Source organism: Daphnia pulex, chromosome 10, assembly GCF_021134715.1.
Source record: "Daphnia pulex isolate KAP4 chromosome 10, ASM2113471v1".
Classification (NCBI taxonomy): Eukaryota; Metazoa; Arthropoda; class Branchiopoda; order Diplostraca; family Daphniidae; genus Daphnia; species Daphnia pulex.
This window is the reverse complement of record NC_060026.1, coordinates 1,591,948-1,614,021: the sequence shown is the minus strand read 5'-3', so window position 1 is coordinate 1,614,021 and position 22,074 is coordinate 1,591,948. Positions and strand designations below refer to the sequence as shown.

General features: G+C 40.0%; 3 protein-coding genes, 1 long non-coding RNA gene and 1 pseudogene across 5 annotated transcripts in view; 1 reads left to right on the top strand and 4 right to left on the bottom strand.

Moving 5' to 3' along the window:
- LOC124204151 (metabotropic glutamate receptor 2-like) overlaps nucleotides 1-1,756 on the bottom strand; it is a 37,322-nt gene extending 35,566 nt beyond the window's left edge. Inside the window, exons 1-3 of one of the 2 annotated variants that reach the window (XM_046601178.1) lie at nucleotides 1,534-1,756; nucleotides 1,255-1,355; nucleotides 841-1,055 (exon numbers count right to left, since the gene is read on the bottom strand). The gene's annotated coding sequence lies outside the window, so the exon portion shown is untranslated. The remainder of the gene's footprint in view (nucleotides 1-840; nucleotides 1,056-1,254; nucleotides 1,356-1,533) is intronic. The other variant, XM_046601176.1, reaches the window with a different exon arrangement.
- Nucleotides 1,757-5,789: 4,033 nt separating this feature from the next.
- LOC124204295 (compound eye opsin BCRH2-like) lies at nucleotides 5,790-8,075 on the bottom strand. The gene is made up of 5 exons (XM_046601345.1): nucleotides 7,653-8,075; nucleotides 7,366-7,575; nucleotides 7,261-7,299; nucleotides 6,964-7,132; nucleotides 5,790-6,897 (listed from the first exon to the last, which is right to left on the bottom strand). The coding sequence occupies exons 1-5, from the start codon at nucleotides 7,861-7,863 to the stop codon at nucleotides 6,363-6,365; spliced, it is 1,164 nt and encodes a 387-aa protein (XP_046457301.1). The 5' UTR covers nucleotides 7,864-8,075; the 3' UTR covers nucleotides 5,790-6,362.
- Nucleotides 8,076-9,714: 1,639 nt separating this feature from the next.
- On the top strand, nucleotides 9,715-10,514 carry LOC124204296. The gene is made up of 3 exons (XR_006878819.1): nucleotides 9,715-9,795; nucleotides 10,001-10,103; nucleotides 10,284-10,514. It is a non-coding gene; the product is annotated as an uncharacterized LOC124204296 (long non-coding RNA).
- A 2,769-nt stretch (nucleotides 10,515-13,283) lies between these two features.
- Nucleotides 13,284-14,661, bottom strand: LOC124205077 (annotated as a pseudogene).
- Nucleotides 14,662-19,769: 5,108 nt separating this feature from the next.
- On the bottom strand, nucleotides 19,770-20,960 carry LOC124204323. Its single transcript, XM_046601361.1, has 4 exons — nucleotides 20,809-20,960; nucleotides 20,679-20,741; nucleotides 20,347-20,623; nucleotides 19,770-20,285 (listed from the first exon to the last, which is right to left on the bottom strand). The coding sequence occupies exons 1-4, from the start codon at nucleotides 20,920-20,922 to the stop codon at nucleotides 19,813-19,815; spliced, it is 927 nt and encodes a 308-aa protein (XP_046457317.1). The 5' UTR covers nucleotides 20,923-20,960; the 3' UTR covers nucleotides 19,770-19,812.
- Nucleotides 20,961-22,074: the final 1,114 nt, after the last annotated feature.

The following is a 22,074-nucleotide window of genomic DNA, read 5'->3' as shown; positions in this document are numbered from 1 at the left end:
TAAACAGAGTAGTACTTTTCTCTCTCTATTTACACACTTAAATGTCTTATATATAACAAATCGAAATAGACCCGGCAAAGTGACCAGCAAGAATCATCGGCTTTAGACGGGGCTGTATCTCTCTTGCAGGATCGATTTTCGATTGTCCGCTGGGAGTGAGCAACACTCGCAGCACAAAATGACATGAACAAGGACGACACTTTCTCCGATTCCCTTTTTTATTCTACCCGCTGTAAGGTTCTCACGGGACAAGCGGAGAAAAGGAGACGAGTTTTGTCTCCGTTATTTTTTATTATTCCGGTCGGCACTTGTAACGGGCAAAAACATCAACAGAGCTTCTTTGTACTGTTGTATATCTCGACATCACTTTGATGTAAAACGGTTATTTTTCGATCCTGCCCCCCGAAAAAATGTTACGTAAGATGCAATTCTATGCTGTTGACTATTCGCAAGTGCAATTTAAACAATGGTCGGATGTGTTCAAATGTTTTGATTTCCACTTGAGTTTGGCCGATGCGGAAGGAAGGATCTTGTTTACTTTATAATAGAAACTCGGTCCGTTTTACTGTACAAACAGTCGAGATAGTTTTGTTTGGGTACTGGGAGTAGGCCAACATTAGAAATTAAAACAAACGACGGAGGTGCCGGTGATTGACAGTAATTTAACGAACCCTAACTGAGTCAACCAAAACGTAAAAACGTTACAAAAGAAAACAATTCCAGCAGACAACTACCTAGCTCTCAATAGTAATCGTATTCTGTAGCCTACTAAGTAACGATTATTATAATCAACGCCACCCAATAGCCCAAAAAAGGAGAATAGAGATCATTTATTCCTACCTTTAAGCCTGGGAAATACGGCCAGGCATCCACAGTTGCTCCATCCGCTGAAGAGTGGAATCCACCAGGCTGGATAGAAGTAAGGGGGTCCTCGTGAATACACCCATCATTCACATGGGCGTACACGAGGACAGGGGAGATTCAAAGGAGAGGGAAGAAGAGATGAGTAGCCCTCGACATCGGTGGATTCTCCAATCAAAAGGGATGCTGTTTATCTAAATCAAAAATTAAAATTGGGTTACGAAACATATTGACAGAAACAACAAATAAGAATAAGCTGATAATGGAATGGTGGTTAAACCTAAATAAACAGGAGAATTGAAGGTTTCCATGAACCACACTGCATTTATGCAAGTCATGCATCATTAAAAATACCTAGCAGGTCAGAGGAATAAAAGTAACGAAAATCATTACCCGAGTGATGATGAGACTGGAGATTGTTGCTGCTGGTGACAGGTGAATAGCAGCACAGGCAAAACTTGCATATCTTGCTGTTGTTGATGGCTGGCTCAAGTCTAAAATAAGCACAAAGGAATAGGTTACATAACAAACTGTCATGCATCAGCAGGAAGCTTACGTGACAAATTATGCCAGTCTAGAACTAGAACTAACACTGCACAAATTTGGAATGTATTTTAACTCTTCTATTTAAGCTCTTATAGTCATTCCATTTGAATTTTAGCTTTTATTTACCTGCCAAACATGGAAGGGGTCGATAGATCAATAGAGACTAGCCGCGAAACCAAGACAGATTTCACACGCAGACAACCACGACAGAGTTCACAAGACGACCACATTCTTTGTAATTTTTTAATTGCCATTCTATTTTACGTGCAGCCACTACGTACGTTTGCCAAAATGGATCGTTTTCTTTGTCATCTTGAACATGCTCTTTTTCGAAACTTTGAAACTCATCGAAAGCAGACGACATTAATATTCTAATTAGCCATAAGATATCGATTGAAAGTATTTAAAAATCGATCGCCATCCAATCCCAAACCGCTCAAAAACGATCAAAGTGGTTTTCTTGCCCGCGTTCGACTATCCTTGAACCGATCGGGATTATTTTAATTATTGTAGTATCTAATTAGTCTCATCAAGTTATTAGCCCCTCCCTACCACAGTCAAGATAAAAGTACAAATTTGCAAGAAACCCCGCAGATAATTACTTTTTAGACCGAAAACCCACCACCAATAATAGCAATCCCCAGGACCCTCTTGGAATAAGCCAAGAGCGAATAATCGATACGTATCTGGAAATAGCTCAACGATTTTACTTATCTGAAATTTAAAAATGACGACGATGTGTTGGCATTCCGCTGACAGCCGCACTTGTACACCCAGTGCATGCGGAACGATCCAGTTGTGTGTCCACTCCGGAAATAGTATTCCAGTCGAGTTGTACACCAAAGTTCAGCCCAGTGAATGCTGCTGGTAAGGGGGAGTTCCATTTTAGATTTCTAACAATACCTCGACATCTACCAAATAATGGATGGATGGCAACGTTTTATCTGGGTATTGTAGCATCGTAATTGGCGCTGGACCCTGGAATCCAGGGTCGCAGCAGAGTCCTACTTTTATGCCAGTCATTCGTTATAGTCAAGAACGGAACGGATGATGGGCGGCAAATTCAGTTGGCTATATTTCTCTCGTTCAGAAATTTCAAGTTTGAAGTTGATCGAATTGCTGGATGTTGATCACCAATCGCTTGTCCGTTAGGACCGATCCATTTTCTATTCAAGTCGAGAAATTTGAGAAGTTCAGCCTTCTGAATTAAAAAGTATAGTTGCATTTCTACAGTTGCGCATCACTCCATGAATATTTTGAAGACTAAAAAATAGTTTTTCTAAAATCTAAATATAATTAAACTGAAAACATTTTGTGCAGCTTACGTCATATTCAATTTCGATATCATTATAGCCCCGGAGGATATGCAGTTGGCGTCGTATAAAGTCGCCAACTTCTTACACGAACGTCGGAGTCGATTCAAGTTCATTTCTCGGTATAACTCATCGACCGTATAGACACTGCTGTGCTCCGGCCTTCCGGCAATATTTCACTACGCAATTTAGTCTGGCTAATTACGGCTAATTAGCTCGCCCTTTTATTTTTCGATTCAAACAGCAAATTTCAGACTATATGGCAACTTTTTTTCTTTACTAACATTTCTCAGTAAAGTGAGTATCAGATTTTCAAGTATACCTAGCTAATATTAAATGGGAATAAAATTTAAGCAGCCTGCCAGCTGTTTAGTCTATATCATGTTATAGTTCTTGGTATATATTACTATGAGGGAATTAAATAAACCTCCAGTCAACAAGCTGCACTTGTTTGGCTTCGTTAAAAAGGAGAACCTTTTACTAGTTGAGCATCATACCTTATTATGTCTGAAGGTTACATGCGGCTTCTTGGAAATGTTTATCGAAGAAAGTTTGCTGGGTTTAATGGCATTAAATTGGTAGTCAAAATTAATCCGCGCAGAAATTAGAAACAATCAAGTGAACAAAATGTCAACAAGGGTAAACATGTTCATGCGTGACTAATTCCTTGTATTATTATTGATCGGGATTATTATACATACTAATAACAAAAGCCAATCAAATGCAATATCGTTGTTTACACGTATTGCTGAAAATATTATAGATCTAAGGCTAAATTTGGAGTTCGTTTTTTTTTCACCATGTATACTAGAGATTCCACTCTGGATCGAGTATAGCTATATCTCTACATAACAATTTTTGCAGGCGAGATTTGGCGGGAAGATGTGCCTTTTGAAATATTATTTACGGCCGGGATATCATGGTAAAAGGTTTAGAAGCAAATAATTAACGATATTTTCTCTCTGAATTCAGAAATCGTCAGCCGTGTTTGAGTTGCAGTTGTTCTGTTCGGCTTTATGTTGTCGTCAGAAAATAAGACGCAATATACCTATCATTTTTCACCGTGACAAGCAGGTGTGGTATATTACAAATGCCAACTTTTGATTTGTAGAACGAATTTTGCCTGACATTTGATTAGCAAGCGTTTCTTTTAATTGGATTCAAAGAAGTAAACGAACTCTATTTATATAGTTCCACTGTTACCGCTCGGGACCGATTCGATCGGGATCGTTCGTTTGTTCGAAACGGACGGTTTTGTAGTATATACTAGTCAGCATTTGGAATTCTTTTTGATTGGCAGCGTTTCTCCATCGCTATATCTAGGCTACTACTTCAGCCTCTCAGCAACATTGAAAACTATTGTTGATCTTTGATGAGGAGAACCCTATATAATTTAAGATAAGAAAATTCAAATCAGCCATCATATTAACTTTTACGGGAATCTGAATGTTCGCAATAAACATTCGTTTTACGTTCAGCTTTATCGTTATGCGAGAGAATTCTTTTGGTGGCGGAGATAAATCCAGAACCACAAACATCACAGCACATTCGCTTCAAATTTATTTAGTATTTCGGATATAGTATTATTCGTCTTTTTAAAGAAATGTCGTTTCTATCGGTTATCCGTCGATAACAAAATAATTTTATGACGATTGAATTATTGCGGATAAACGTCGATTCAAACGATCGCCCGTGTTTACAAAAGAACGGGTGTGTCCAACATTGGCCACTGTTGTGTCTCCAACAGAGAAAATGATACGGGTACGTATCCTAACAGCAACAGTTGAAGCCAAACAAAATTTCAATATACCCCAAACTTATAGATTATTGACGTGACAGTCAGAACAGTTCACGCGATACGACTGCAATAATGCATATTTGTGAATGGTTGATGCGCAAACAAAGTTGAAAATATAATAGCTGGATCATCAGGTGCTGTACCTAATACATTATTGTGCATCGATCATGTAAAATTTTGAAGAATAATCTTCTTATAATGTAGCCTATACCTGCCGATTAACCACAAAGAATCGACAGCGAATACGATTTATTAATATAACATTCGTTCACATAAAAATGAAAACGATTATACGACTGGCGAAGTACCTGTGTTATGCACACACACAAAATGTGAAGTAAAACGGTCTTATTTTCTCTATATTATACCCAGTAATAAAAGGGTTTTTAGTATTGGGAGAATGAAAGTAGATCACATGTTTTACTAGTGAATTTTAGGAATGCAATTATTTTTGCATAACCCACTCTACATCCAACATTCCATCCAACAGGGCGTAGGTATATAATATTCATTCGCCCACTCTAGCAAAGGGAAGAGAGGACATGCCAGCCCAGCAGAGTCCATGAACTCGGTTGAATAAATAAAAATAAATAATTCAGCTGCTCTATATAACTATTAAAGTCGGCATATTTGATACGCAATTAGACCCAGCCGGATATCAACGTCAAAACGTAATCGCTCTCATCACCGGTTGCAACATTTATTTAGGACAGGATTATATGGGAACTGTCTACATATAGCTCTCGTCGTCGTCGTGTATTCTCCTAATTCTGAGAACGTTCTCAACTTGCTCGGCGAAACTCGGCACTTTAGAGCCAAATAATTGCGCAACAAAAGTTTTTCGTCCATTTTATTCACACACATTCGTGATTCTCCTTCCCACACGTGCCGTCAAAAGCATAAATCTCTGCTGTTGCCAATTCAGAATGGTTTTATCTTTCACGCCGAGTAAAGCGGGAAGATTATTATATTGCATTCTGTCGGATAATCGCGGTTGTTGGTTTAATTAATTCTAGTAGAAAGACTCGGCCATCATGCAGCTCCCACCACAGACTTATTAATATTAGGATCCGATTTATTTTTTTGTCCTTCGGTGAATTTATAAATTTTTTTTAAAGTTCAGATTTATTTGAAACCGGCAATAAAACAAATGCATCGGTGGTCGTAAATTCGTAATCAGCTTTCAGTTATGGTCAAAAGCCATTTGAACATTTTTATTCAGCCAAGCTTATTAGCATCAGTCATAAATAATTACACATACAAGTCTGTGATTTCATGCATAGCTTGATGTAATATAATATCGCAATTCAGATATACATATACTGCGGTTTACATATAACATCGTTGAAAAGGTTACACAACAGTCATTATTTAACGTGCTATTGTTACTAGTTGCAGTGCACTGTAATATATACAGTACCAAATCTAATTCTTCCAAATTCAAATCTAATTGTTATATATGCTGCACTAAATACTATATTTTTTTTTGTTATCTATATAGAGGTTGTCCTAACATCCGAATAGCACTACCTTATATAGTTTGATTTTGACATTCGGTGTTTAGTCGACTGTTCTTAAATGCTGGGTGAAATGGGACTACCAGAACTAGGCCTACTAAAAGTTATCGAGAAGATATAAAAGCTTCGGCGATTTTATCTCTCTGAATTCCAAAAGTCGTCAGCCTTGTTGAGAGCAGAATGTCCAGTCCGGTGAAACGATGTAGATATTCGAAGGACAATTATTGAAATAATAATTTTAAGTGAGAAATCATTAACCAATAGAAAAGGACAACTGAAAACCATAAGAGAGCTGGAAAGGAACGAAATCATCCATTTATGTATAACTTAAGCGGAGTCAGTGGCGCTGGTTTTGGCCGAATCGCTGTCGGACGAATGATTCGGACCTTTCTTTTTTTCAATGACGATGCAAAGCCACGGGCAGATTTCCTTCAGACATTCGCGGTACTTTGGATGGGATAGGGCGTAGATGATTGGGTTGTAGACGGCAGAAGTTTTGGCGCAAACGATTGGAACCTCGGACACCAGTGCGGTTATGTAAGTCGGACTGATCCATGTGCCAATCATAGAAATAGCCGTGAATGGAGTCCAGGCGAAAATCCAGAGCGTGATGTTGATGATGGCGATCTTGGCGATGCGCATTTCGGCCGTAACGGCGTCTTGCTCGGCGTTGTTCCTCAGCGATGTCACATTCATCTTTTTTGCTTGTTGACGTAATTCTTCTTCGTGATGGAACACGGCCTTGACGATGAAGAAATAACAGCCGACAATAACAATAATGGGGCCACCGTACTGGAAGAAACAAGACGCAAGGATGTAGCTCTTGTGGTTCATAGTCGTCGTGTAAGAGTCAAAGGAACACCTTTGGAAAACATTTGAAAAGGAATAGAGCGCTTGATTCGATTTTACCGTGATAATAATAACTCACGTTCCCAACATTCCATCCAAAGCGAAAAGGCCCCATCCGACAAGGGGCGCAAGGGCCCAGCCAAATGACCAGATCCAGTTGAATAAAATTAAACTAGCGGCTTTGGCGAATGACAATGGAGTTCCCTTTAGTCCATTAACGATAACATTGTAACGGTCCCAGCTGATGACTTTTGATTTCATATTCGAAAAATTAAAATAATTATAATAATTAAAAAACGAAAATGTTTTGTTAATAAAAAAATGTGTTAACCACATTAGCCTAATTCCTAGCACATAAACAGTTTTGTGTACTTACTGGTCAATGTGGTAATTTGACTGTATCCAAAAAACGCTCCTATTAGAGCCAAATACAAATTTATTAAACAAGCCATTCAAAATAAAGCGGAAGAATAAAACTGACCACAGAAAGCGTGAATCTGACAGCCGAGATCTCCAAATTGCCACGGTCCACCACAAAAGAAGTTGTAAACAGCTTCCGGAATGAGGGAGAACATGAGGAGAAGGTCGGAAATGGCCAAATTCATCACCAGCATGTTGGCCGGCGTCCTCAGTGACTTGTAGCGGCTGAAGATTTTCAGGACGAGAATATTTCCAAAGATGGCGCAGGATCCTACAGGCCAATCACAGGTACATGCATGAATGATAATAAATGTTCAAACTTGAGAGCATTCAAATATACTAATTTACCCATGACCAAGTAGTACATTCCAAAGAAATAAGCGTAAATGGGGTGAACGGCCTTTTGGGTCTGCCAGTGAGGATGCAGGAGCGGCTTGACGTAATCGGGAGCAAATTTGTAAACGGTGTAGTCATCAGGCACAGTCCATGGGTTGAAATCGTGTTTCTGTGCCAATGCCAAGGATACGTTCCGTCCTGCGTGCATCGTGATGTTTTCCATTTCAGCTGATTTGAATGTTCCAGGAATTTTAGAGTTTAATAAACAATGAAAGTGCTGGAGCGTTGAAGGATTAATTAAAATGCTAAGTTGATGTTAGTGTCAAAAATGAAAATGAATATAATTGTAAACTCTCAATTCAAGATGTTTTCAGCCGAATGACTCGCTTCGGAAACAACCTACTACCAGCTACTCCAGCAGTGTGTTTACGATCCTACCCAGAACAGACCGTGTTATTTATACCACTTCGTAAAGGTCTTGTAGTCCTGAAGTCTGGAGACGACAAAGACGGCGACGTGCTAAGAAACTTGTATTGTTTCACCACACTATAGCCTAGACACAGTATTCGCAACTCGTGTGTTATTCTTGAAACGAAAGGTCAGCTCATTTGCAAAGCTCTTGACCCGTTCGTTTTCTCGTACCGTATAGCCTCTCCTTGATGCGCCTGGCCGTGTAAAATGTCATTTCATTTTTTGCTGTCTTTACCTTCCGAAATCGAATTTCTTATTGAAGGACCAACGATTTTGTTTTCGGCCATAAAGTTCATCATCTGTTATTTATATTGATAGCTTGTGCGGCTTCTCATCTGAGAAACGGTGAAATGAAATCTTTTAGGCCTACTATATATTAGCACAAATTGCTGAACTCGATTGTTTTTCAAACTCCAAATTTTCCAGTGGGTGAATTCATTACCGCGGAAGGCTCGATCGCGTTTATCTGTTTTCCCAGTTTCCCAATGTCAAGTTGGTCCGTGTCTTTTTTGAATGTCAACAGACTGCTGCTGACGAGCTAATTGGATAGACAAGCTATATTTACCAAAGCTCATTTGAAAATTTGCTTATTATCCAAAAGGTTGGCTTTGCACATGTCGTCAACAGAAGACATATATAATTGCCACTGCTGCTGGGATCAGTGGTGCTGCAAAATGGCAACTTGTAAGTTAATCGTGAATAACTTTGTTTGACATTATTGGCATTTATTTTCGCCTCCAAAGATGTTAAGGTTGAAATAGTATACAATTCTAGTTCTATATCGTGGAATTAAATTCCGGGAATATTTGATAACGAGAGATGTTAAAACCGTTAGATTTGCAATAAAAAGGTGGGCGGCGATCAGCGATCTAAATGTTCATATTACATAACGATATGATAGCCATCGCTTGAATAAGCCTGAAACATATACAACTTCCAACAAGTTCTATGGTGGCCCTCGTTTCGTGTTTCCTTTATATCGTCCGATCGTCAGCGTCCAACGTTGACGTGATTAACTGTGACCGTAGGAAATGTAACTGTAGGTACGTCGTACATATCCATAGCAACAGATGAAGCCAACCAATTTCAACAAGCCGAAGGAAATTATTGAAGCGTCAACAGTTTATCAGCGATATTATTAGCTGCGATTCACGCGTCAAAATGGTTGCCATGCGCAATCATGGCCTATACAAAGGAAAAAGTTTTAAGTGGACTCTTTGGACTAATTGAGTATTTCCGCCCCCCGTGTTGTTTGTCGATTCTTGGCACCTCCCATTTGGTTGAATACCTGCACAGTAATTGAAGTACGAAAACGTAGACCCAGAGTTCGGGTGGCATCCCAAATTAACCTTTTTATCTTTTTCTCAGTTGAATTTTAAAAATTTTATGACTGCTTATTAATTGTAAATTCTGGTTGAATTACTATTCATCTTTTTATATTTAATCTTGGTCAGTTTTTTTCTCCTTCTCTGCGTAAAGCATATGCAAAATTTTTGTTTTTTTAAATTTGGCGGTTTTAATTTGGCGGGAAGGCCGGGAGGGAATAGAAATTACATTTGGCAACGGCGTTAATCGATGGCTGCACGAAAATTAGTCAAGCAGTTTACAAAAATTTAGTCGTCGTCTCTCGTACAGCTCTTGAATAGTTTAACTTCAACTCTTGCTGGTATTCAGTGTTCACCAGGTAAATCACTTTAAGAATTATGAATAAGAATTGAAATAGTGAAATAATAAGTAGCTGTGGTAGCTGTTAACGAAAGGCTATTCCAAACATTGTACAATTTTGGTACCTATAAATAGTACTTGCAACTTGCAAGCATGTGTGGCATGCTTTTGCCATGCTTTATTTGCAATGCAAGTTCATGTTTCCTATTTTCTTCTTTGTGTAGATTTTAGTTCTGAGCCAGCCATCACCGTCAACATCAAGTTTTGCACTTCATCATTCAACCCGTCATCAGCAGCAGTGTCAGCTTCATCAGCTTCATCAATCGGGTATTTATTGTGTGAAACTCTTACTCGTTGTGTATTTAAATGATCTGCTTACACAGGGTGTTTTCTCTTTTATCAAAAATGAATGTTTACCCAGCTGTGTCATTTTATACTTTTCATCGTATTTTTTTTTGTGGCTTCCATGAATATCTTCCATAACAGTTATTAATTTTTTTAATGCAGGTAAACAGCCACCGGTTTGATGGGAGAATGCATCAAAGATTCATCTCTTCTTCCCCCTTTTTCTTTAAATCTCTTTGTCCTTGTGTACACCCATGCGAGTGTGGGAGTATTCACGAGGACACCCTTTTTCCTTGTTTCGTACCTGGTGTTTTCAACTTTTCTGCGGAAGGAGCACTTGGGAAAGAGCCTGGCTGTATTTCCCAGGCTCAAAGGTAGGGCACATTATCACTATTTTCCCTTTTTTTACCATTTTGTGACTTTCTCCCCGAGACTACTTTGTCATTGTGTTATGCAAATTTTTCAACTGCCCTTGGCAGTAAAATACGAAAACTAAACATGACCGAAATATCATGTGGAATTCTGCCGTGAGTGTGAGCCAATGCGATTTTTTTATCTTTGCCGCTTCCGAGAATTTTTCGAACGCTGGTTGTGCGGTTTTCTCTTTCAAATTTTTCAAGGCATAATTTTCGATACAATATTTTTATTTGTCGATACCAAACACCCGAGTTGATTTTTTTTTTTTCAAACCTAAAGCTGTCGCTACACTTTAAATTTTGATCGCCGAATTTTTCCCCCAACTCGTGTTTCACATCGACGTCGGAGTTTGACTTCGTTTGACGTTTTATCGATTTTTGTAAATTCTATTTTAGTTTGCAAAATTGAAGTCTTGCCGTATTCAATTGCTACATTCGTGACAAGTTTAAGGTATAAGACGATAACTGGGATCAGTAGGTGATTGATCGATTTCTGGCCAATCACCTGCAATTCCGATTTTCAAACGGCTTCATACAGTTTGCACTGCTTTGACTTCAATAACATGTCTTGTTATTTCACGATAAAGCCGAAAATGTTTCGGTAGACTGAAATCAAGACGTCCTTTGTGCAGTCGAATTTTGAGTTTGCAGAAATCAAAACGGCCAGTTTCTGCATTCTGTGATTTCCACGTCTAGAGCTTTTGTGTGTTTGACAATCGAATCCCATAACGTGCTGCTTTGATCAAGGAATTCTGTGCCCATATAGAATTTCAATCCCCCGTTGATTGTGCGGATCTAAGTACAAATCAACATCAAAAGTTTTGATTGAGAACTCTTTCTGTGTCTCGCATTTTTTTATACGACCATATTGGTGGTTGTCAAGGCTAATATCTTTTTATGTTTAAAATAACTGTGGCTTTGTATTGACGTCATCGACAGCAAAGTGAAACATTTACATGATGAATATTTCAATTTGCAACATTGTCTGATTGCTTGCTTACGTGAGGGACGAACTCAATTCTTCAATCCAATTAACTTTCCATTTTTATTCACTTGTGAAACAGTCAGGGAAATCCACAGAATTATGTTGAGGGTTTTTTCTTTCAAATTTCGCAAGTCCAGGAAGACTGAAGAGTAATACATATGTCGATATAGAAGACGCGAATTTTTACATAACGTTCACACCAGTTACATGATGTGAAAACTGCTGGAGTGTATTTTCAATTTTTTATTTAATTGTCCAGTCAGGAACATGAAAAGTTTTTGTAATGCTTGATTCTAAGAATGTAGAAATTGTTGCATAACTCGCATGTCCAATATTCTATTGTGTATATTCGTGGGTAGTGACCCATCCAACGAATAAGTTTGGACAGACAGACGGCCCCAGTTGAAAAAGTAAAATCCATCTGCGAAGTCAGCATGTCCGAAACTCAATTAGACTCACACTTGCATGAAGTCGCTCTTTTCAGTTGTAAAAAGAGATTAAAGCGGGGAATTATTATTATTTTTTTTTTTTTGCAGTCTCAGTCGGTTATTTGTTTAACTTTTGCTCGAAGAAATCCGCCGCTTACTTTTAAACGTAGATCACCTTGTTAAACTGGGTTATGAAACATTTTTGTGTGCGTCACAGGGAATTTAATTTGCAGAAATGTAGAAGATAGGCCAATATTGGATTAAGCCCAATGGGCATTGGAAAAATTATTCAGCCATCTGCGAAATAAGATTGGCTATTTTTACTCATCAACTTTTGCGAATATTGCAAAACGAGTACATCGGTGGACCCAAGTGAATTTCACACTCGGAGTCGGAATCGTCCCTTTCAAAGGACAGTAAACGTTAATGGGATCAGAGCTGTTTCTATAGGCCTACATGCTATAGGTTTCCATTCCTTTTATGTCTTTCGCCCATTTAGTGGTAGGTAAACGAGACTAAACGGTTTGAATCTCGTTGCCCGTCTAGCAGCAAGATTTATGTTCGCTTTTGTACCAACCAAATGTCTGTAAATTACTGTATTATTTTTTAAACTCCCGATTTTTATTCCGTGTCCCGGGGAATCAAATCGGCCTTCATAATATCATCTAATCGGTACACATCGGTTTAGCGATTTTCAAAAACACTTGCAGCAATAGCTGAAAAGAGTTAGTGAACCTTGCTACGCTGGTATAAATCTGCGAGGTAAGATTTATTGTCGAAACCGTATAACGACATGGGAATCTGCAGGTGTCGTCACACCTACAGTTTTGTGGGGGGGTCGCAAACTCGTGATTAAGCTTCGATTGCAGGAAGAAGCCGTGGGAAAAATGTATATGATTCACCTCTAAACTGGTATTTTCAACCGTTTTGGATAATTATACGTACGAGTGGCGTTTAATTTCATGCATTGGTAGATGTAATAATATTGCAATTCAGATATACATACTGGTATACATACACATCATGCGCAGAAAGTTCCAAAACAGTTATCAAAGCTGCTATTGGTAATTGAAGTGTATTGTACTGCATCCAGTATAGACTATCTAATTGTTATATGCTGTTGATAGAAGTTGTCCTGATGGCACTACATTTGATTTTTACATTCAGAGCTTAGTAGGGGCATTGATGATCTAATAATTTCAGTGAAAATTGATTTTCTGATTGGGAAGGAAAAATGAAATTACATATAGGAGAGCTGGAATCAGGGAGTGAAATTATTATCTTTAACTTAAGCTGATGTGGTGGCACTGGTATTGACGGATGCGTTGTCGGACGAACTGTTTGATCCTTTCTTCTTTTCAACGACGATACACATCCATGATCCATTGACAGACTTCTTTTAAACATTCGCGGTACTTTGGATGGGACAGGGCGTAAATGATTGGGTTGTAGACGGCAGAAGTTTTGGCGCAAACGATTGGAATTTCCGAGACAAGTGCGGTGATGTACTTTGGACTACCCCATGTACCTAAAATGCAAATAACGGTGAAGGGAGTCCAGGCGAAAATCCACAGCGTGATGTTGATGATGGCGATCTTGGCGATGCGCATTTCGGCCGTAACGGCGTCTTGCTCCGCGTTGTTTCTCAGCGATGTCACATTCATCTTTTTGGCTTGTTGTCGTAATTCTTCTTCGTGGTGGAACACGGCCTTGACGATGAAGAATTAACGGGCGACAATGACAATAATGGGACCACCGTACTGGAAGAAACAGGACGCTAGGATGTAGCTCTTGTGGTTCATAGTCGTCGTGTAAGAGTCAAAGGAACACCTTTGAAAATGCTAGAAAAGGAATACAGCGCTTGATTCGATATTACCGCGATAAAAATAACTCACGTTCCCAACATTCCATCCAAAGCGAAAAGGCCCCATCCGACAAGGGGCGCAAGGGTCCAGCCAAATGACCAGATCCAGTTGAATAAAATTAAACTAACGGCTTTGGCGAAAGTTAGCGGAATTTCCTTTATAGCCGTTAACAATGACATTGTAACGGTCCCAGCTGGTGACTTTTGGTGTAGAATTAAAAAAAAAAAAAGTAAAATAGTTTTTATTTGCTTATGATCAAACATTTCTCGAAACGTTTTTCTACTTACTGGTTAACGTGGTAATTTGGCTGTATCCGAAAAACGCTCCTGTCATAGCCAAAATACGTAATTCATTAATAAAACTGCTAAAAACTAAGCGCGGGAGAATTAATAACTGACCACAGAAAGCGTGAATCTGACAGCCGAGATCACCAAATTGCCACGGTCCACCACAAAAGAAGTTGTAAACAGCTTCCGGAATCAGCGAGAACATGAGGAGAAGGTCGGAAATGGCCAAATTCATCACCAGCATGTTGGCCGGCGTCCTCAGTGACTTGTAACGGCTGAAGATTTTTAGAACGAGTACATTTCCACCGGTGGCACAGGTGCCTACAGGCCAATCGTAGGGACACGTAAACAGCTTATCAATTTGTTTTAACTTGACGAGTATTGCAAGATTTGTCCTTACCCATGACCAAATAGTACATTCCAACGAAATAAGCGTAAATCGGGTGAACGGCTTTTTGGGTCTGCCAATGAGGATCGGCTTGACGTAATCGGGAGCAAAATTGTAAACGGTGTAGTCATCGGGCACAGTCCAGGGGTTGAAATCGTGTTTCTGTGCCATTGCCAAGGAGACGTTTCGTGCAATCACGGTGATATTCGCCATCGTCAGCTAATTTAAATGAATCTGGAAGAATTCTAGATTGTAACGTAACAAGTGCTGCTGGAGTGCTTGACGAAAAATCTGAGGTCTTAAACTGAAACTTAAATTTTTTTTTAAAATGAATGTAAATAATTGAAATACTAAAATGTTTTTAAGAAACAACCTACTGCCAGCTACTCCAACAATGTGTTTACGATCTACCTCGACCAGACTCTGTTATTTATACTAACGGGTAAAGTTCGAGTAGCTACTTCAGTCGAAGACGACGTGTGGGAAAACTTGTACTGTTTCACCGCACTCGGTGGCCTACACACTTTAAACACACTGTGTAGTCTTGCGACGAAAACGTCAGCTCATTTGCAGAGCTTTTTGCTTCGTTCAACCTTTTCTGTCTCGTTGCCTCTTCCATCTTCTTTTGTGTGCGTTCCTCAAATGTCATTTGATTCGAGTCTTGCATCTTCCGCAAATCCAATATTGGAAGGACAAACGCTTTGGTTGGTGGATATGAGTTTCGAATTTGTCTAACTCTGATAACCCCGTGTGATTTTCTTTCTGTCCAGTCATTTCCATCAGACCTTTGCACGTTCCTCTAATGTAAATTTGACTGGCGAGGTAATTGGATATTTGGAATTTGTTTGCCGCCCTTTCTTGCGTACCGTATGACGCAGTCCTTTAAAGACCTTTTGGGTGTGGTTAGCAGAGAGGATTTGATCAGTGGTGCTACAAATGCCACCACTCAAAGGTGTGCTAATCCTTAATTATAACTAGCTTGACATTACTAGCCAACCTTTTATTTTCCCCTGTTAATTGGATTAAACTTTCGGTCAGTTAAAACGTACCGTGTTTAACACCCACTGCTGTTGGGATCGTTTGCTGATTTAAGACGGTCGCGTCTGGTAATCATAATTATTTTTTGAACTCTCTTTGTTTTCGCGGGTTTCTGCAGACTGCTACTCAACGCGAGTTAAACATCGGGACTCTGGGACTCTTTATACCTAAACGTTCTGGATGAGTTGAACTCGTTTGAAAAATAAAATAATGGAGTTTCACTTGCATGCCAACATTTCTGTATCTGACTTTGGCACAGTTGATGTAACTCACTTGTTTGCTTAAAACATTGTTGGTCCCCATGGCGACAGTGTTTTGGCAATCTGATTTCTTATTTGACTTCGCGTGCCGACTTAAAGTCAATAAGTACACCAGTCGCAGTCGCAGATATTTCCAAATGAACCGTAACACACAGGCCGCGCTAACTTCTTTTGGGGTCCAATATCGAATATTATTATTACTTATTACCTAACTAACAACTGCCGGACGGGATTATTTTTAAAACAGTACGTGATTTTATGCTCTAGTTCCTCTAGCAGCAGATCCGAATCACTTAAAAGCTTTCGCCGTACTTTGATACTCTTCCGGTTACTTCACCAGCGATGTGTGAAATGTTTCAAAAATAGCTAAACGTCAGATGTAGGAACAGGCCCAAAAGCTGGACGTGTATTCAAAAAATTCTTATTGAAATCGTCACTGGACCGTATTGAACTTTTTGCTGTGTAAAAATTTGAACTCTTGTACCCTGTGCATAGAAACCCAAATATGCCGAACATCCGTGTGCGATGCCCGATTGGCTAGCAGCTGTAACACTTCATACGTGTTATGTAACCATATGTTGTACATTTATCAAACATGTTCAAATCAGCATATCGATTTCGATACACTGGTATATTCGGGCAGGTTATTTTTTTCCTAGCACAACCAATTTATCGGACACGACCCACGTAACAGATGGGCCGGTACTAAAGCTTTCCCACTTACACTTTTCCAAGCGTCATGAATTTTTACGTGGATTTCCACACGCTTCCACTCCAAATTATCGACTAATTGCGCGTCACATGAATGATAGCCCTCTGTTCTAGGATCCTGGACTTTGCATATTCACGTCATTTTAAATTATCGCTTGTTGCTGGGGAAACATTAACTAATTAATAGCGTTCGTTTGGTTTGTTTTTTTTTGTCCTACGACCAGTTCCACTACATGTCAAGCTGAAATTTAGCACCACTAACTCATTTGTTGTCCCCCGACGCTTAATTTCTTGTGAAAGGTCCTGGGGCACAACTTTACACGAGTCGTGAGTTTGTGCCAGCATGTCGCAGTATAATGTACGGCACGCAAGTTTGTTATTTGATTAAGTGAACAACTTTTCACATCAGCATACCGTACGACAGGATTCGGAATTTTTTTCTCCCTCTCTCCAACGTCAAATAACCATTTACGTATGTTAGCGTTCATCATGGTTATGCAAATTAAATCTCTGGCGACATCTGCCAAATTTGAATTGCATTTTTCATATGTTTACACAAATTGCCAGTAATACAAACATCCTTTCGTATATGCGATCGCGAGAACGCATCAAGTAAAACGAGGTTCAAAAACACTCTGGCTGGAATTTCTCAATATCCAATATCGTCAACGATGATTTGAAGCACTTGCAAATAACGTGAACGTGAAAGAAATCGAATCAGCTTTCCGCCTTTTTGTTCCCTCCGTTAAATAAACTTTTGCGACACAGCCAGCACAATCGTTTCAGTTAATATGAGAATTATTCTGGTCCATTTGTAAACGCTCCTCATCGATCCGGCGATGAAATGTAGGCAAATAAATCTTGCAATCTTATTTTTTTTTTAGCGGGAAATTTGAAAAATTCAAATAAACGGTATGTTGATCAACCAATAATAGCGCACTCATTTTGCGCGGAAAAATCAGTTAGGGAAATCCCTGAGCGGAAAGCGCTGGTTGCTCCAACAATTTTGTAGCATTGTTATGCTTCCTTTGTGGGAAACCCCATTAAATAAAAAAGGGATAAAATTCTACCGGCAACAGGGAAAAACTTCCGTTGGAAGAAGCTAGACGGTACGCCGAGTTGGAAAAATGTAGTTACTTAGCAACAAGAGATTTGATTGCTTTTGCTTCCCCCCCCCGTGTACAGTATGTATATCTAGGCCTGATTGTATAGTGGGGGGAATGTGCCTCGACAATCTGCAGATTGTCAATGCAGGCGCGTGCACATAGTTGCGGTTATTCGTTACCAAATTCGATTCAACGTCGGTTTGTTCACTTTGTCGATTTCAAAAGCCCCGCGACGATGGCGCCAGAAAGTCCTTCATTCGGGAAGCCGTAGATATAGTTAGCCGTGTATCGATCCGACACGACAAACTATATCTGATTGCTATACACACGTCTTATCATTGCCTCCCCCCCCCCCCCAAGTGTTTCTGATGTACTACGCAACAACTTGGCTTTTTCAACATGGAGGGAAAAGTTACAGTGTGCCAAACTAGGCCGCCGCCAACGCCGCCGCCTTAATCAACTTCTTGTTTATGTGCTCTGGTTTTCCTGTTTGGTTTTTGATTCGTTGGTTTCGCTTCTCGGAAGTCATATAATTGGCGCCAAAATCGCATAAACATCTTCTTCTTGTCGCTGGGTAACAACATTTGCGAAGCCCCTCCAGGAATATATTTTTTTGGCCAGTTTGTTTTATTAGATGGATTGGATGTCAGCGTCGTCTAAAAGATGAAAACAAAATATTGTCCCATAATTAAGAGATGGCAATTTTCTCAGAGAGTTGGACAACTTTATTAACGTCAATTTTCTGTAACATTTTTTGCTCCAAAGTGGGAAAGACCTTTCGGATCGATGCGTTTCATTTGTTAACATTTTTACCGTTGCTGCTGTGAGCTGGTGATGAGACGGACTCTGCAAAATCACGTGACTCGCCAACTAATTTTTCACCCCGCTCTGATCAGCCGGCAGCTGACTCAGGTTTCAATTGAGTTTCCACTGGGACTGGCCGTTAATGCTGACGTCTTGTTCTTTTTTGTTGATTAGTCAGTTCGTTTCGTCACCCCCCACGCGGAACCCAGCGGAAGATCAATTTGTTCCATCCGCGCCTGTAGATAATTCACTTTTCTTGCCCGGCGTACAGCAGAAAGCCCCGGACCTCTCCAACGGGTCGGCCGTGGATGAGTACAATGAAAATTGGCTGGGTTGAAGCACGTAGTTTACGCTTTGTACATTTTAGAGCTGCCTTTTTGCCTTCTAATTATTTTGCCCTTGACGCGTAGCACTATCAAACAATCCTTCGCAAATGTTCACGTGTGCTCAAGCGTCGAAAAACAAATTCCTTTTTTTTTCTATTTAAATGCCAAAGGTTTTCGGGAACGAATTGAATTTAAGTAAGTTCTCTATTTTGAGTTGGGAGCAGTTTAGGCCAATTATTCCGAGTCAACCTGTTGCTTAAAGCCTCTGCTAAAGGGAATCATTTCTCGAGTAAAGCCAGTTGGTATGGAAACTGCAAACTTGTGAAAATGGCATGAAGCAGCCGGGAGGGCATAGTACATAGTTATCGGTAGGAGTTTCTAAAGGCTCACATCATTTCAAAATGATACGTTGGGGTTGAATGACAAATGCAACAGTCAAACTTCTAAGTACATATTACGATTAGATAGGATTTTCGGGAGCACTATAGTCTACCTACTATCTGGTGATGATGATTTGGACTGCAGGGCAGAATTGAAACTTAAACCCACCAACATTCACAATTGAACGCATTGAATTGTATTTGGTATTTGGTTTAATCAACTATTAAACGGGTTGTCCAAACGGGTTAGTTGTTCAGCACACATTGCGTCGTCTTTTTGCTTTTGTTATTTTTGTCTTGACGGGCTGTAACGAGATGAGGTGATCTCATTTTCTTTGTATCTTGGGAGATGGCGCGACCCGTACAGTGGAAAAATGGGAAAAGTGTTTGGCTAGCACTCTGACGTGTTTGTACAGAGTTATACCACATTGTTTCTTTTGTCCAACCGCTGGAGTCGTCACGCATCAACTGTCGTTCCTATCCACATGCATAATCCAATAGAACAACAACTCTTATCTCATAAATCAACAACATTTTGCGAGGGGCTGACTGATATAAAAGACGGGGTGGATTAGGGACCAAGTCGAAGATCCCTTCGTTTGTATTTATAGATTAAATAAATGAACTTGGTCGGCGGTCAATAAATTAAATATCAAGGGCTGCAAAGTCTCGTTGTATTTCATTTGTCGATCGTTATCTAAATGAGGGCTTTGAGCGATAGGGAAACATCTTCTTCGAGAAGGAAACCAGTGAAATGCGTGTAATCGGGACCGAGCAGACTGATGCCTGAAGTGATGTACGTAACCTCAGTCCAGACTTGATCGCCAGCTGTCAGATTTAATATCGATTGCAGCGAGAGTGTTTCGGAATTGGCTCCGTCATCGGCCGCTGCTCTGGCGATGGTTGCGCCGTTCTTTTTCAACGTCACGTCTAATGTGAAATCGGACGGCGGGTTGTACGATTGGGCTCTTCCAGTAAAGGAGAAGAAATATCTCCCCGCCACGGGTGCTGTGAATTTTTTTGTCGTTCGGTCGTAAGCTCCTCCTTCGTTTAGTACGAAGGTGTCGTATGCAATTGGAATTCCGACAGAGTACCAGTTGTAGTTCAGTTGACCGTAGAAGTATGTCGGTTTGGATTGGACACCGGCGTAACCGACAAAAGTCTGGAAACCTAATTAACCAAACAAATTAAATCGTACCAGAAGTTGGAACTGAGTCTGTCATGATTTTACCTGGGTCGGTGTTGGGTTTGGTGAAATCGCAGTAAACAGTTTCCACCGTCGAGGCGCCAATGACGGAATAGACGCCACTCCAGAGGTGCCCAGTACTTTTGAGATCGGCGCACGACGTTGGCATCGCTTTAGTGGCGGCCCTCGATTCTCCTGGAACAGATTTTGAGCCGGAGGAAGACTGGTCGCTTTTCAACAGAGCAGCCAGTAAGATTTCTTGCTGCTTTACTTTAGCCTCTAGTTGCATGATTTTCGCAGCGGAATCTTCTTTAATTTTAATCTAAAACAGAAATTGGTACAATTCATTTGATTGACGGAAAATAGATCAGTTATACCTGCTCTTGTTCCAATGCCTCCAGACGAGACACTGTGGCTTCCATAAATGTTTGAAATTGGTTCTGTTCAACGAGTCACGTGTATAGTTAACATTGCATGTGAATAAAAGCCATTCCTTTGATTTCTTACGTGATTGTTTCGCAGTTGTTGCGATGACTGATCCTCCAAGGAGAAGACAGCGCCCGTCCAGAGACTCAAACATGTCAGAACCAGAAAATGGAAATGAATCCGCACAGTGGCCATTTTAATTTCAATCAACTGTCTAGTCACCTTTTTTTCCTTCCTCCGAAATGAGTGAGAAGTCGTCTCAATTTATAGTTTGCTTGAGGGTGATCATGTACTTGTTTATCGGCAGCCAAAACGGATAAAAATTAGCCTCTGATACGATTAATTTTTCTGACCTTTTAAAAACCCGTGATTACGAAACTAGAGTTATATTTTTTTATTATTTTGCATTATCTGTTGTGGATATAAATCATCCATTGTTTGTTGACGCCAAAATTTTACTTTGCGCTTATTCTGTCACGGTCGCTTCAAATTCCCCCACAGTTTGTGTGTTGGAGAAACAGCGATATGTGGCAACTAAGCCTTTTGTTGGGGGGTAGTATTTACTCCAATCCCAAGTCTTGCCTGCCGTATGTACGTGTTTGTTTATTTTGTCAAACCAAGTCAGAACTTTCCTCGGTATACCAAAGTTCACTTCAGGTGACGGTTTGTTACACCAGATCTTAAGTCGGAAGCAACAAGCTGAACCCGATCATTGCTCCATTTACGTTGAAACTATCAAGCGCTGGCGACCGTTGAAAGTTGAAACGCAGAAGTGACAGCCGGGGGCTAAAGCCGATTACGGGATTTATGACTTGTCACGCAACAGGGGATTTTTAGGGCAGCAAACAATCCACATTTCAGAAAGGTCTGGCAACTTTACCGGTTGCGCATCTGTCCGTCCGTCAGTCGTGGACCTTGTTTAGTTTCGTGGGTGGATTATATTACGGCGGGATTCATTTTGATAATTTGATGTTGAATTATTGTCAGAATATTAATTGTAGAATGTGACGATGACGGACATTGCATCCAAGTTGATTTATTTGGAATAGCAATCAAGTAGACTCGTCATGTGTATTTTGATCAAACGAAAAGAGTCGAGGATTTCCGGAAGATGTTTTTTTTTTCTTCGAATTTTTTTAATAGAATTTCAGAATGATTTCCAAGCTGGCAGGCTGGCATTCACCGGCTAGGAAACTAAATGATTTCCTAGAATGAGTTCATTTATTGCATGGAATAAATATGGGCAGGGCAACCAATTAAAGACCACCCACCTCTTGAGGGAACTTGAGAGGGAAATTGTTTCACCAGTAATAGGAAACCTGTTGCTGTTGAGAGCAGCTGCTTCTC

Coding starts and splice junctions, on each gene's coding strand:
- LOC124204295 (XM_046601345.1), bottom strand. CDS start 7,863: ATGGAAAACATCACGATGCACGCAGGACGGAACGTATCCTTGGCATTG. Junction 7,576..7,652: donor AATGTACTACTTGGTCATGG/GTAAATTAGTAT, acceptor ATTGGCCTGTAG/GATCCTGCGCCATCTTTGGA. Junction 7,300..7,365: donor TCAGATTCACGCTTTCTGTG/GTCAGTTTTATT, acceptor TGGCTCTAATAG/GAGCGTTTTTTGGATACAGT.
- LOC124204323 (XM_046601361.1), bottom strand. CDS start 20,922: ATGGCCACTGTGCGGATTCATTTCCATTTTCTGGTTCTGACATGTTTG. Junction 20,742..20,808: donor AACAACTGCGAAACAATCAC/GTAAGAAATCAA, acceptor CTCGTTGAACAG/AACCAATTTCAAACATTTAT. Junction 20,624..20,678: donor AGGCATTGGAACAAGAGCAG/GTATAACTGATC, acceptor TTTCTGTTTTAG/ATTAAAATTAAAGAAGATTC.